This window comes from Castor canadensis, chromosome 3, assembly GCF_047511655.1.
Source record: "Castor canadensis chromosome 3, mCasCan1.hap1v2, whole genome shotgun sequence".
Lineage (NCBI taxonomy): Eukaryota > Metazoa > Chordata > Mammalia > Rodentia > Castoridae > Castor > Castor canadensis.
Genome location: NC_133388.1, coordinates 50,979,710 through 50,995,482, shown reverse-complemented (window position 1 = coordinate 50,995,482; position 15,773 = coordinate 50,979,710). Strand labels below are relative to the sequence as shown.

The window sequence follows — 15,773 nt, the reverse complement described above, 5'->3', positions numbered from 1 at the left end:
AAAGTCACACCGCTAATAGATAGTGGAGCTGGGATTTGAACCTATATCGTGTGGCTGTGTGCTTCTTACCTTAAATTGTGCCTCTCGGCCCTTAAGCAGTATGATAGCTCCTAGTGTGAGGTTTCCTACAGAAAACTTCCTGTATTTATAATAGTGTGTTGAATCTCATAGATGAGGTGGGCTGTTGACGCTGTATAAACTGCCATATGTAAAACTGATCGAGTAATTGAGCCATGCATAGCAGTGTGCATTAAAAGTTACACAGTGATTTGCATGGTGTTGTCTGTTCTCTGCATACCTGGCCCATAGTGTAGTGCTGCCAAACATGGTAAGAAGACCTAGTAACTTCTGCTGCCCCCCTTTGTTCTTTTTTTCTGTGTTTTTGATCTCTCCATCTCCTCATACTCTTTATTTCAATTTTTTGGTAGTAGAAGTGATAGTAAAGTTTATTAGGAAAGGAATATACTTTCAATAGACTGAAAGCAGGTCATCTCTCAAGAGAACGAAAATGACCTCTTTGTTATTTTAATTATCTTAATTGTGATGTCATTGATGCACAGGAAAGTACACATTTTAAGTGTATAATTTGAGTTTTGATGTATGTTTTATATCTGTGAAACCCCTACAATCAGAAAAGGGTATTTTCATTACCTCTCAAACCTCAGCTACCAGCAGTCATTGACCTGCCTCTGTCACTATAGAGTTGCTGGCATTTTATGAATGGAATCATTTATTAGTTATGCATGTTCTCTTTTTCCAGTGAGCTTCTGTGTAATATGTTAATTTTTTTAGATTCATCAATTTTATTCTATGTGTCAATAGGTTGCTTTTTCTTTACTGATGAGTTGTGTTCTATTGTAAGTCATATTTCTGTTGATATGCAAATGTCATACTTTTTGTTTATCCAGTTTGAGAATAAAGCTATTATAAATGTGCTTTTCATTTCCTCAATAGGAAAAGACTGAGTTGTGTGGAGATGTACATGTAACTTTTATAAGAAAGCACTAAGCTGTTTTCACATACTGTCTCATGGCACATTCCCACTGACTAGGTATAAACATTCACTTCCTTCTTCACGCCCTCATGTACAATATCCAACATTGGCTATGGCGAGTCTTTTAAGTGCTGGCCACGTTGGTGGATGTATATTGCTGTGTCTTTGATGCAGTTGCTTGCTCAGATCTTTGGCCCACTGGTCTTTAATGAGTTGCGTGGATTTTTCATATATTCTGAATACATGTCTTTTGTCAGATATACTTGGAAATATTTTGCCCCAATATATGCTTGCCTCTTTGTTTTCTAAACAAGATCTTTCAAAGAACAGGTTGGTTCATTTTTTTAGTTTAATTTTTAGTAGCATAAACTGTACCTAAGTGGTTTCAATTGTATCATACTATCTTTTTTTTTTTAGGTCTAGATTCTGCAACATGGATATTTGTCTTTCTAAGCTTGGCATATCTTGCTTTAACACAGTGATCTCCACTTTCATCTATTTTCCTGCAAACAACATAACTTCACTCTTCTTTATGACTGAATAGTACTCCATTGTACACACACACACACACACACACACACACACGTATGTGTATATCACACCCATTTTCTTTATCCAGTCATCAGTTACTGGCCACCTAGGCTGGTTCATAGCTTGGCTATTGTAAATAGTGCTGCTATAAAGACAAGTGTGCTGGTGTCTCTCATGTATGCGAATTTGCTGCCCAGGTACAGCAGGATCATATGGTAGTTTTAGTTTCTTAAGGAGCCTCTCCATACTGATTTCCAGGGTGGCTGGACTAATTTACATTCCCACCAACAGTGTTGAGAGTTCGTTCCCCACTACCACCCCATATCCTCACCAGCATTTGCTATTGTTTGTTTTCTTGCTGACAGCCATTCTGTCTGGAGCGAGATGGAATTTCAGTATTGTTTTGATTTGAGTTTCCTTCATGGCCAAGGATGTTCGTGTGTTTATTAGCCATTTGTTATACACCTTCAGAACTTTCTGTTTCCCCATTTATTAGTGGGATCCTTTGTGGGTTTTTTGGTGTTTAATTTTTGAGCTCTTTATACATTCTGGAAATTAATCTTTTGTCCAATGAATTGAGAACGTTTGGTTAATATTGTTTAATAAAGGGTAATTTTTATGGTACCTTTTTTGGTATATCCTATGTAAGAAACCTTATTTTTCTTCTAGTTTTGTTTTGGCTGTTATACTTGCCCATTTAAAATTGATTTTTGCATATTGAGTTACATAAGTGTCAACGTTCTTTTTTAAGACCATGTGACTCACTCACTGGTGCCTCATGCTTGTAACCATAGGAGGCTGAGATCGGGAGTATCATGGTTCCAGCCAAACCCAAACAAAAAAGTTTTTCAGTGGGAAAAACCTGGGTGTGGTGGCATGCACCTATCATCGCAGCAACAGTAGGAAGCACAAAATAGGACTGTGGTCCAGGCCAGCTTGGGCAAAAAAAGCAAGACCCTGTCTCCAAAATAACCAGAGCAAAAAGGGCTGGATGGGTGTCTCAGGTGGTAGAGTGCCTTCCTAGGAAGCCCAAGCCACTGAGTTCAAAACTCAGTCCTGCCAAAAAGAGGGGAAAAATAACACACACATCACTCATTGTTCAGGAATATTTGTTGAAAGATTTTCCTTTCCCCTTGGATTGCCTTGGCACCTTTGTCAAACATTATTGCACACCTGTTTCTAGGTCTGTTTAGGGACTTCTCTTTAATTATCCTTCTCTTTAAGACATTATTATAAATGTCTTGGATAAAAACATTTATCTTTATGTCTTAATTTAGCCAGTAACTTCACTGGCTCTGTTGTTACAGCTTTGTGATGTCTTAAGATGAATTAATGTTAGTTTTTGTACTTTTTAAAGATTGTTTTGATTCTGCTAGTATTGTTTTAATTTCCATATAAATTTGTAGTCTGCTTGTCAATTTCCACCAAAAAAAAAAAAATTGGAAGCTTGACTGGGATCTCATTGAGTGTCTTACCTCAGTTTAGGGAGAACCGACTACTTTTTTTTTTTTACGGTACTGGGGTTTGAACTCAGGACTTTTCACTTGCTAGGCAGGCACTCTACTGGAGCCACTCCAAAAGCGCTCCCCCCCCCCCTTTATATTTTGAGAGAAGAAAATGCTTTTATTAACCACAACATGAAATCCTATTAGAAATGAACCAGATAAATAACACTGTTAGAAAGTTTACATTTTTCACATCCATTTCAGAGAAAAATATTACATATTAGGGCTTTTCTTGGTGTTACTGATTGATTTCAATAAACTCTTTTTTTAAAAAAATAGTAATTAGCATATATTCTCAAACTATCCTAATACATAGTTAGTTAGGAAGACAACTACAAAATCCTTGATGATAACTCCTGGCAGGATTAGGGCTGTTTTGTTAAACACTAACAACCACATGTCTTGTTTTAGCTGTTACATCACTGCATCTTTTTCACTGACTAGGCAAGTTGCCTGCCAACTTACCCTTTTTTTGTGTTGGGTATTTTCAAGACAGGGTCTCACGAGCTGTTTGCCATAGCTGGCTTCAAACCTTGATCTTCCTGATCTGCCTCCTGAATAGCTAGGATTATAGGTGTGGGCCACCAGCGCCTGGCAGAGAACTGACTTAACATTGAGTCTCATAGTTCATGAACACGATGTATAATATATGTAGTATGATACGTAAGAAAGCTTTAATTTCTTTTTGTGAATTTCATTTAGCCATTTTGCCCCTCACAAGATTCAAATGAAAATATATATGGGGGGAAAAAGAGAATTAAAAAAAATCCTAAAACAGATATACCATCCAATACATGGCCAAGTTGGAATTGGTTAAATTAGAGATTTATTAATGACCTAGAGGTAATCATTACATTTGTTTCATGGGTCATGTACCTTATGATGTATAGAATGAATGAAGACTGTAATATAAAGCTTTACTTTCTAGTCTTACATAAAAAATAAATAAATGCATTAATAAATATATAAATAGGGTTCAAATATTTTCTTTCTGTGCATTAATGGATTATCTCTCTAGGGTCATTCATTATACTTACTAGGTATTAATGAATTAAGAGTTCTTTTGGTAGAGTTTGTTGTTTTGGTTTTGTTTTGCTTTTTCCAGTGCTGGGAGTTGAACCCAGGGCCTTATACAGGCTAGGTAGACATTCTACCACTGTAGATTATTTTTTTAAGTGCATCAGTCCTCCATATGATATCCATGTCTGGAAGAATTTAAACACATACGCAGAAGGAAATGACAAATTCATATCTTGAAATAGGTTAAGCAGACAATATAAAAGGTATTTCTTTTAATTCATCTATTTTCTTTCTTAACAGATATCAGACACCCTGAAGAACTTTCTCTCTTAAAAAAGCCCAGAGATCCAACAAAGAAAAAAAAGAAAAAGCTAGATGACCAATCTGAAGATGAGGCACTTGAATTAGAAGGACCTCTTATCACTCCTGGATCAGGTGAGACTTTAAGCAAGGGGTTGAAAGTGAGACCCTGGACTGTCTTCTTTCAGTTCAAGGTAAATGGATCATGTTGGCAGAACAGTGGTCAAGTTAAAAAACAAAACAAATCATGTCTCCCTCACAGTTTTTCCCCAGTCACGGAATTACTGTTGTTTACTTTTTTTGTCATATGCATATCACCATGTCATGCGGTAATAGATGACTCAATAAGAGGAAGCCTGATTCTTTTGCTCAGAGAGTCAAAAAAGATACAGTTCGTAACTGGACTCAGTTCTTTAGTTTGTGCTAACTAACGTTTTTTAGTATGTAAACTCTCAAACTCACCAGTATTTAGTTAATACATTATAATCTAAAACACTTAAATTAAAACTCCTGTGCATATGCTGGTCCCTTAGTCTCCTAAGAGTGCTTATTTGGTTTTCTTCCCTAATTCTGATAATCAAAACCAGGGCCTTGTGTTGGGTAGGCAGATGTTCTACCACTGTAGCTCTTTTTTTAAAGACTGATGTCTTCCATATGGTATTAGTATCTAAGGTTCACTCCTTTGAATGAACAGATTTCTACCTATTATTTCCCCAGCCTGAATTAGGTAATTTTCTATCAGAAGTCATCAGGCTTTTCTTTGTTTAATGTTATATTTGCATCTTGAGTCTAATAAATGCACAAAGGGCCCCTCTCTTGTGTTTGTTTTCAGTACCTATACTCAGCATATGGCATACATCAGGTAGGTAGGTAATGCCTATTGGGTAGCTGGATGACCAAGTAGGTTACATAGTTCTTGGGTCCTGGACATATTCATGGTCTGAACATTTCAGTTTCCTACGTTTCATTGGCTGCCTATTTATAAATCCATTGCGTAGGATGGATCCCTCCAGCAAATGTCTGAACTAATTTTACTAATTTAATTCATTTTGAGAGATACAGAGAAATAAGACAATTCTTTACTCTTAAGTAGTTGAAAAACACAGTTCCTGTACTTAAGGAGGTACTAAATACTAAATGAATGTTGTAGAAAACAGTGTTTTGGGAATTCAGAAAACACAATTATTATCCCAGTTAGGGTATATTCAGTTTTATGGAATGAGAACTAAGTTTGTTAATTAAGCTTTAAGTTCCAGTGGCTAGAATTTTGATGGAAAGAAAAGGCGATCCAAGCAGAAAGAATGACTTTGATAAAGAACGTCCTAACAGAAGAAAAATATAAGATAGGAATAAATCAGTTGAGCTAATTTATGGAGGAGAGGCTTCCAAGGTCCTCCAGGGTCACACTGACGGGCATTTAATGGGAGGCTAATGAATTTAGATTAGTGCATTACAGAGGCATTGGTTTCTGAATATACTACAAAATGAGCAAATCATTATTTTAGTAAGAGTATTGAATTTAATTCCAGTCAGTAATTTTGGAGGAGGGAATGGAAGGGAAGGGTAGTGGTAGTAATAGAAGCCCACACACTGATGAGGTAAAAGAGAATATGTTATGACATAATAAAAAATACGTAATTTGGTTTTCTTTCATTGTTTCTGGTGGAGCTCCTAAAACCCTGTAATAAAAGCCATGAAGAAGTGTTTTGTTACACATAACAAGCCCCTTCTAACCACACCTGAGTTTATGCTAATGAGACAACTTTTGGAAAGCACTTAAGGATGGGGGCTGGTTGCCAGAGGAACCAACTATGTGATTAGAGGCTTCATTCATCACCCAAACTTCTATGGAGTGAGTTGATTACTGGATTAGTCCAATTTCTGTTACAGTAATGAAATCTCTGAGACTGGGTAACTCATAGAAAAGGTTTATTTAGTTCACAGTCTAGAGCTTCACGGTGCTGGTGTCAGCACCATGGTGAGGACCTCATACACATGGCATCACCAGTGGTGAGAACATGTGCAAGAGGGACAAACCATAAGGCAAGACAGGAAATCAGCAGGAGTCAAGGGTCAGGCTTGCTCTTTTTATAACAACCCTCTCAGAGCATCACAAGAATTCATCTTATTTCCTTCTGAGGGCAGTGGCCCAGTGATCTAAATACCTCCTAGTAGGTACTACCTCTTCACATTGCCACACTGGGGTCAAGCTTCCAACACTTGAACCTGTGGGGAACAAACCATGTCCAAACCACAGCAGTCATCAATGACCAGTTACTTAAGCAGTCATGTCTATGTAGTTAAGCCTGCATAAATACCCAAAAGCATGGGATTCAGAACACTTCCAGGTTGATGGACATGTGGAGGTGCTACAAGGTGATGTCCCTGGAACAGGCAGGGGAGCTTGGTGTGCTTCCCATATAACTTATCCTGTGTACCTCTCCATCTGGCTACTCCTGAGTAGTATCCTTTTATAATAAACTGATAATCTAGTTAGTGAACTATTTCCCTGAATTCTGTGAGCCATTCTAGCAGGTGATGGAAAGAGTGATGGAAACTTCTGATAATTGCACAGGTGATAATTTGGACTTCCACCAGGCCCCTAAACAGGTTGTACTGTTAAAAGATACCATTAGAAGCTCAGTTTTTCCAACACAAAGGGAGAGTTTCGAGCCAGGTTTTTTCCTAGTCAGTTAAAGGAGGTAATTTATTTTTTTAAGTCAGCAGCTTAAACAGTTAAAAGCTTAACTGTATTTTCTTTGTCAGCTTTTTATGTGGGGGGTAAAGGCCTTTTCTTTTAGTGTGGTCTGCTGCTTGGAGTTGTGAATCTTTTTTACATAAACCATGTCTATAGCACATAGTTTGGTTTTTGTTTTGTTTGTTTTTGGCAGTACTGGGGTTTGAACTCAGGGCTCACTTGCTGGACGGGTGCTCTACCACTTGAGCCACTTCACCAACCCTTTTTTGTTTTCAGTATTTTCAGATAGGGTCTCAAGAACTGTTTGCCCGGGCTGTGCTCCTCCTGATCTCTGCCTCCTGAGTAGCTATGATTACATGCATGAGCTACTGGCACCCAGCTTAGCATATGAGCTTTTTTATTTCTAACAGGGTCTTTCTATGGAGCCCAGGCTGGCCTCCAACTCTTGATTTTCCTATCTCAACCTCCCAAGTGTGGGTTTACAGGCATACCCCACCACACCAGGCATTTTGTTTGGTTTTGGTTTTGCTGTGCTAGGGATCTATCACAGGGCCTCACACATGCTAGGCAAGTACTCTTACCATTGAGCTACATTCTAAGCCCTATTGCAGTAATTTTTGTAGAGCGAATATTGAGGCAAATAGATGAGCAGGTAAGTCAGTTAAATGGTAAAATGAATTCCTGCTGTACTTCACCTGGTGATCAAAGACAGTGGAGCCTATTTGAGAGAGAGTTCAAGGGTAATTTTGACTGTGTCCAGTTTTACTGTGCATTGTCATTAGAAGTTAACAGCCTCTACTTTAGATTCAAGCTTGTACCTTAGTACTATCCCCAAACTGCCAAGTTTCTGGCTGCCTTTTTTTACTCTCTCCAATCCTGGGCTCCCTTGTTTTTACTACCTGCAGTTCCCTTTTCACCCAGACTGCAGCTATTAATTCTGGTTTGTGTACCAGTCTTCAGTCTCTGCTCTCAGAGGCTGGGCCTTTGGACACCTCTGAATGCCCTAAGTAACACGTTGCACTACTTCTTTGCAAGGAATCTTTTTCAGAAAGGAAAACCAATTAGAATGTTGCTATTATTAAAGCCATATTTATTGAACAACTTTTGGTCCCAAACACTGCATGTAACATGTATATTAATCCTCACAACAATTCTGAAAAATAGATAACCTGAGAAACTCAGAGTGACTAAGTCACTTGCCTGGGAGCAAGCACCTAATGACTAATGAAGGGGCGAGGCGAGGTTTGAGCCATGTCTGTCCCGCTCCAAAGCAGCATGCCACACACCCTCCTTCCCCCTTAGGCTGTTAGTGAGGATACACAGGCCCTTCATTTTACCAAATGCAGCTTTCACTTAATTTTTGAACCCTTGCTTACCTTCAAGAAAAAATAAAAGAAATTTTAAATTCCCTAAGAAATCGTTACACTGTCTTGACATGTGAAGTGGCAATCAGAATAGGCTCCTATCCTTAGAGGAAATAATTAGTACTCTCACCCACTTGGCACTATTAGGAAAATCGCTGATGTACGATGCCTTTTTTCATAACTGGAACTTGGCCATTTTAAGAGTCAAAATATTTTTTTTAATTATTCTTTCGAAAGTAACATTTATAGTAAATACTTGAATATTGCAGGATTGTGTATTTTTTCAGTTTGTTTTTTCTCAAAGCAGAATTGTGTAATAAACACAGTGTTTTCTTTAGTCAGTAATCTGTACTAATGAACTTAATTTCTGTTTACATTATTGAAGTCATGCATTGAATACAGTGCTATTATAATAAACTCAAATAACACAGAAAAATACTAAACCGAAGATGAAAGTTTCGTCTTAAATTTATTCCCTGGTTACTCTCTCTCAAGAGTTACCCATTTCTTCATAGCGGTATTGTTACAGACCCTTTCTATCTATCCCTGTACATGTGTGTGAGTATATATGTGCATGTCTAGTTTTTTTCTTGCTTGCTTGCCTTTTTTTTAGTATTGGGGTTTGAACTCAGGGCTTCACGCTTGCTAGGCAGATGGTCTGCCACTTGAGCCACTCTGCCAGCCTCTAGGTTTTTGTTTGTTTTTGATAACAGAATTAAGATACCAATACATATTGTATATTGATCTGCAGTTTGATTTTTTTTCACTGAACAGTATGTTTTTTATTTTAGTGACCTTTCTACATCAGAGCAGAGAGGTCTCTCAAGTTCTTATAAATGACTTTAAAGTTTTCCATAAAGAAGAGCTGTATTTATCTATTTCTGTGCTTAAGAGGTATCTAGTTTTTTTGTTTTTAAACATGTTCTAGAATGTTTCTGTAGTTACATTCCTGTCAATCTTGGTGAAAGTGAATTTTTGCCAATTGGACAATAAATAGTATCTCAAAGATTGCATTTTCGTAATAAACACTAGTGACATTGAAAATTTTATATATTTATTAGACATTCCTATTCTATGAATTTCACATAATAAACTTTTCTTTCTCTTATTTATATTTTAGTTTTTGGTGATAGTATCTTTTGCTATGTTAGACTGTTCCTCCTGTGTACTGGCATTTTGTTCATGGCCTTTTTTATTTTACTGTATTAAGTTTACATTTCTGTATAGTCACACCTCTTAGTTACATGCTTTATAGTTCTGGGTTTTCATTCTTGCTTAAGAAAATCTCAGTGCTGGGGATGTGGCTTAGTGGTAGAGCACTTGCCTAGCATGCACAAGGCTGTGAGTTCTGTCCCCAGCACCACAACAGTAATCAGTTTCTGGGTGTTGTGAGGCACATCTGTACTCCCAGCACTTGGGAGGCAGAAGGAAGGAGGAGCATAAGTTTGAGACTAACCTAGACTATCTATATCTAGCAAGACCCTCTCTCCAAAAAAAAAACTCACAAATACCATTAAAATATTTTAAACACTTTTATAATTATTTTATGAGCATACACTTTAATGTATCTACAATGTTGCACTTATATTTTTTAATTCACATGTAATTTTTTGTGCTGGAAATCAAAACCAGGATAGGGTATGCTAGGTAAGCATCCTACCATTGAGCTCCACTTGAGCCTGAAATTTGTTTTTTAAGTATGGTAATGTGAACACATTTTGATTAAAAATGTTCTGAAATATATTAAATATTTTAGTGCTCTTTTAAATATATATAGAATAATGTATGGTCTAATAAATTGAGTTATGAAGCTAATTTTACTGTGTTAAAATGTCACAATATTCTCAGACTATTTGGTACATCGGGCTTTTAATGTAGTAGATGGCCCCATACTGTAGTGTTGTAACTCTTCTTCTTTTGAGCACTATTTCTGTTTTGGTCATATCTTTCCATATTGTTTGGGAAACATAAAATTTGCTGCTGACTAAATCTGCTGCTGCCTGTTCCCTTGTATTTGTTTTTTGTTTTTAAAACCAGGCAAATAGGAAAGCAAGCTAGTTAGGATTGTCTCTGAACAGACCTAAAGGAATTTGAACTATGTGTACCCTTTGACCCAGTAATGAAACTAGAATTGAGAAATAAGTAGAACAGTGTTTATTGAAGGTTTATGTGCAATTGTGACATCAATAATAAGATCCTAAACAAGTAGATAAACACTAGTAGGGACTGTCTTAAATAAGTTACAGTACAGGAAGACAGTGTGTACAGCTGCAAGCAAACAAGACTGGCTGATTTTTATCTTAGCTGTGCAAATTACTTGCTCTTGACCTTGAAAAAGTTCTTTAATCTCTAAAAAGAAAACAGACTTATTGGGAACACAAAATGAGTTACTACCGTATAGTGCCCATAGAACAAATAAGAATAGTGAAGTGATAAAATACAAGGTGTGAAGTATATATGCTATAGGAAGTTGAGTGGGAAGAGACTTGGTGGGTGGCTGGATCTATTAAATGTGATTTAGGGAAGTATATTTTCTGTATTAGCATCTTCCTAAAGAAAATTGACTAATACTAACTTTACTTAATTTTGAATAGTAATTATAGCCTATTATACTAGAAACAGGTTTTCAATATTCTGACATTCTTAGTGAAAGATTTAACAGATCTTTGGAATAAGCAAGTTTCTGCTTAGCGCTAATGTTTTCCACAGTGTAATTATAAGTGTAGGTTGCCCAGTTAACCCTTCACAAAGGCATCACACAGTTTTAATTTTGAAAGTCACTTGTCTAGTTTAAGGTTCACTTTTGAATAAAGCCCCATTGAAAAGTGAGTCCACAGCTTTGCTTCATATTTCATAATGCTCATGTCTTACGGGTTGTTTTAGAACTAATATTGGAAGTGTGCAAATAAGCAACATCAAAGCAGATAGAAATTCTGTGGCTAGCAAGAGATCACATTTTTTTCAGTAAAAATCCTTTGGTTTTTACTTTGCCTTCTCTTCCTAGACTAGGGCGTGTCAACTAGAAAAATCTAGCATTACCACCACCTTTTCACAGGTAATTGTTTCTGTCATTGCATGGGATGAGAGGAAGAAGTTAGGTAAAGAGAGGGATTATTGTAAGCATATTCTTCAACCAGGTAATGGGAAAAATTATTTTCTTTCCATCATCCATTAACAACATTATATCCATTACATGATTTCTTTTCAAAAATTATGACTACAGGACAAAATATAATTCAAGGGAGTTAGAATTTAGGGAGATGCTTTTACTTAGTATCATTCTGAACTTTAAAATGTCTTTAATCTCAATGGGTATAGGTTGCTCACATCTGTAATTCTAGCTATTTGGGAGGCCAAGATCAGGAGGATCTCGGTTCAAGGCCAGTCCAAGCAAATAATGCATGAGACCCATCTCCAAAATGATCAGAGCAAAATGGACTGGAGGCATGGCTCAAGTAATACAGCACCTGCTTTGAAAGCCTGAAGCCCTGAGTTCATACCCAAGTCCCACCAAAAAAAATAACTAAGTAAAATAAAATGTCTTTAATCTCCTTAACTTTAATGGTAATGGGGTTTGAACTCAGGGCCTTCAGCTTGCTAGGCAGGTGCTCTGCCACTTGAACCAGGTCCCAGCCCTTATATCCTTAACTTTGTAGGGTAAGGAACATACATCATCGGTTGAGTCATTTAACAAGCTTTTATTTATGTAGCCTCTACTCTGTGCCTAGCCCTATTCTATGAGGAATCATTAAAAAAAAAAAAAAAGTAATAATAAGATGGCGTCTCTAATTTTAGGAGTTCAAATATAAACTGTATCTTTGTTAGCGTCTTTCTAGAGCAAAATCTTATCCACCTATTCATGTTAATACTTTATCTCTAAATCTGTTGAAATTAATTTATTCACTGAGGAAACATTCACATAAAATCATTCTCCTAATTTACATGAATTTATTTATTTATATTGGGCTATCTTTAAATGATGATAAATGTTGTAGACGTGTCACTGTATGCTTCACTAGAGTGCAACTTCATTCTTTTGAAATGAACAAAAACCTTGATTTACTTACATTGGTGCTTCTAAGGTTCTTTACTCTTAAATCCTTTAGAAATACGTATTTTTGTTTATAATTCAGGACTAGGAAAAATCTGTTTTACTTTTTCCCATTTTCCTTTCATTCTTTTGTTTCTGTCCTCTTAGGTTGCCTTTCCTTTACCTTCTGAATTCCTTTCTTTCCTTTCCTGTAGGCACCGATGTTCTTTACATTGGCCCTCTGAAAGGTGAGCCTTACCACAGCTGGACACAAAAAGTGTTGGTCTGTCTGCTTCAGCTGTATCTGTATTTTCTAATTCCTTAAACCAACTTTCCGCAGAATTTCTGCCAACTTAGTCACATTCTTACAGCTTTGTATTACATGAGCTAATGCTATCCACATGGAGTTCATTTCACATGTTTTGAGACATAAAATAATGCACTAAGCTTAAGCTTTCCTTCCAGAATTATATTGTGCTTTATGTTGTTGTGTTTGTTGTCGCTAAAATCTAAAGTTCTGTACTGCACACTTACTACCTCTTTTTCCTGTTACTCATCAGGAAGTATATATTCAAGCCCAGGACTGTATAGTAAGACAATGACCCCCACTTATGATGCTCATGATGGGAGCCCCCTGTCACCAACTTCTGCTTGGTTTGGTGACAGTGCTCTGTCAGAAGGCAATCCTGGTATACTTGCTGTCAGTCAACCAATCACATCACCAGAAATCTTAGCAAAAATGTTCAAGCCTCAAGCTCTTCTCGATAAAGCAAAAATTAACCAAGGGTAAGTTCCAAGATACAGATACAATTGAAGAATTTATTTAGCTAGCTGTAGGAATCTTATTAATTCTGTTTTGTTTGTTCCACTGCTCTTACTGATTTGTTCAGGTGGCTTGATTCCTCAAGATCTCTTATGGAGCAAGATGTGAAGGAAAATGAGGCCTTGCTTCTCCGATTCAAGTATTACAGCTTTTTTGATTTGAATCCAAAGGTACCAAGGGTTTAAAGGGATCTGTTTCTTCTGTCTCTCAAAGTACTAGTTTGGTATTACAAAACTGGTAAAGTTTTTTTTAGTTTTTTTGTTGTTGTTGTTTTTAATGTAGCACCTTTCTTCAACTATAGTAAAGAAAAGAAAGTATTTTTGTCATTCTTTGATTTTTGGTGGTACTGGGGTTTAAACTTAGGACTTCGTGCTTGCTAGGAGGAAAGCACTCTACTGCTTGAGCCGCAACTCTAGCCCAAGAAAGGTTTTTGGTTTTTTTCTTTTAATTACCTTTTACTCCAGCCCAAGAAAAGTTTTTTTGTTTTGTTTTGAATGATTACCTTTTGGGCCAGGCTCTGTGGTTTAAGTCTATAATACTGGCTACTTGGGAAGTAGAGATAGGGATGATCACTGTTTCAGGCCGGCAAAAGAAAAAGGAAAAAAAAGTTCATTTCAACCAATGGATGTACGTGCACCTGTTACCCCCAGCTAGCAGGGAGGCACAAGTGGGAGTATAGCAGCTCAGACTGGCCTGGGTGTAAAGCAAGACTCTATCTCAAGAATAACCAAAGCAATAATGGCTGACACAAACAGAGCACCTGTCTAGCAAGCATGGGGCCCTGAGCTCAACCCCCATTGCCACTAAAAAAAAATAATAAATTACCTTTCGTGTTTCTTTTAAATTACTAATTATACGTGAAAAGATCTTGCTTCAAGGAATTTTTTTTCTGTCACTACGATTTTTGTTTCTTTCGATGCTAAGGATCATCGAACCCAGGGCCTGTGCATGCTAAAACACTCCACCACTGAGCTACATTCCCAGCTCACATACATTTTTTAAGTCTACATTGATTCCTGTTTGTAACCGAATGTTACTCTGTTTTTCTGTGATTGGTATCATCTGTGCTACTGCAGTACTTTGCTTTTCTGGTAAGATTTAACTTTTCTATGAAAATAGTGATTTTCTTCTATAGAAAACATTTGGTCCCAAGGCTTGGATCTTTCTCAACCATCTAGTTAAAAAACATCCCTCTGCTAGGCTACCCTGTCATCCCCTTCATGCCCAGAGTACAGTCTAGATTTTATCTGCTTGTCTTTCATTGTGTGCTTACGTAATTCCTTATGCACATTTGTACAGTAAAATGGGTATAGCAGAACTATAAAAAAATTTTAATCTGTTTTCAGGCCATATCAGATCTACTTTTAGTAAAACCAAATCTACTTGGAGTAGACTGGGGTGGTGGGGGGGATGTTTTGTTAACATTTTCAGATAATAGTGTCATTACTTGTACTTGACGGTACTGGGGTTTGATCTCAGGGCCTCACTCTTGTAGGTAGTTGTTCTATCACTTGAGCTACTCTGTCAGCCTTTTTTGTGTGGGTTTTTTTGTTTTGTTTCGTTTTTAGATAGGGTCTCGAGAACTATCGGTAATATCTTTCTTTGGTTTTTGTTTTTTGGGTTTGTTTGGTTTTTTTTTTTTTTTTTTTTGGTGGGTTGGGGGTTGACAGACTCTGTAGCCCAGATTGGCCTGGAACTTGTGAACCTCCTGCCTTAGCCTCCCAAATGCTGGGATTATAGGCATGGGCAACCACATCTGGATTCATGTTAGATTTTTACAATAAAGCTATAATATTTAGTCCTTGTTTTTGGAAAACAACATGAGTTTTTTTGGGGGAAGGGGCAGTGCACTCTAGCAGAGGTACACCCTCAACCCCAGAATCTAGTTCTAATATACTGAATAATCTTTCTTCCTTAGAATTATTAGATAGTGAATATGTAATTTTGGGGGACCTATATTGTTTTCTTGTCAGGCTTTAAAAGTGTATATTCAGAGCCGAAAACTTTTTGATATTAAGCATAATACATTACAAGAGTGTTTCTTTTGCTCTGCAGTATGATGCAATCAGAATCAATCAACTTTATGAGCAGGCGAAGTGGGCTATTCTCCTAGAAGAGATTGAATGCACAGAAGAAGAAATGATGATGTTTGCAGCCTTGCAGGTAGTTGACAGATTGGGTAACTGGGGCTTATTTGGGGAAATGGTATAGGTTATTTTTGAATACTAAAGTGGAGAAGCAGCTCTAATGGCATTTGATAGTATTTTTTGCTATATAGAAAGCTAATGGATACTTTGAAACGCCACAAATTTGGGTTCTTAGGTTTTTTTAGTTTGGTTTTTTTGTCTTATTTAAGAGTTTAGTGGTGTATTTGGTTACTTTTCTGTATTTTGCAAGAAAAAAATTCTCCCCCTCCTCCCCAGTGTATATTAGCTTAAAGTTAGTCAGTTTTCCCTTGGAATTAAAATATATATTAAAAATTAGATTTCTGAAATGATGCTTTCCTGC

The 15,773-nt window shown here is 36.9% G+C and overlaps 1 protein-coding gene across 4 annotated transcripts in view; it reads left to right on the top strand.

Moving 5' to 3' along the window:
* Positions 1-15,773, top strand: part of Fermt2 (FERM domain containing kindlin 2) — a 71,326-nt gene that overhangs the window by 38,383 nt on the left and 17,170 nt on the right. For 2 of the 4 annotated variants that reach the window (XM_020172184.2, XM_074067955.1), the window contains exons 4-8: positions 4,351-4,485; positions 12,658-12,690; positions 13,003-13,228; positions 13,333-13,435; positions 15,321-15,428. In XM_020172184.2, the coding sequence (XP_020027773.1) occupies positions 4,351-4,485; positions 12,658-12,690; positions 13,003-13,228; positions 13,333-13,435; positions 15,321-15,428 (605 nt within the window). The remainder of the gene's footprint in view (positions 1-4,350; positions 4,486-12,657; positions 12,691-13,002; positions 13,229-13,332; positions 13,436-15,320; positions 15,429-15,773) is intronic. The other 2 variants (XM_020172185.2, XM_074067956.1) reach the window with 1 other exon arrangement.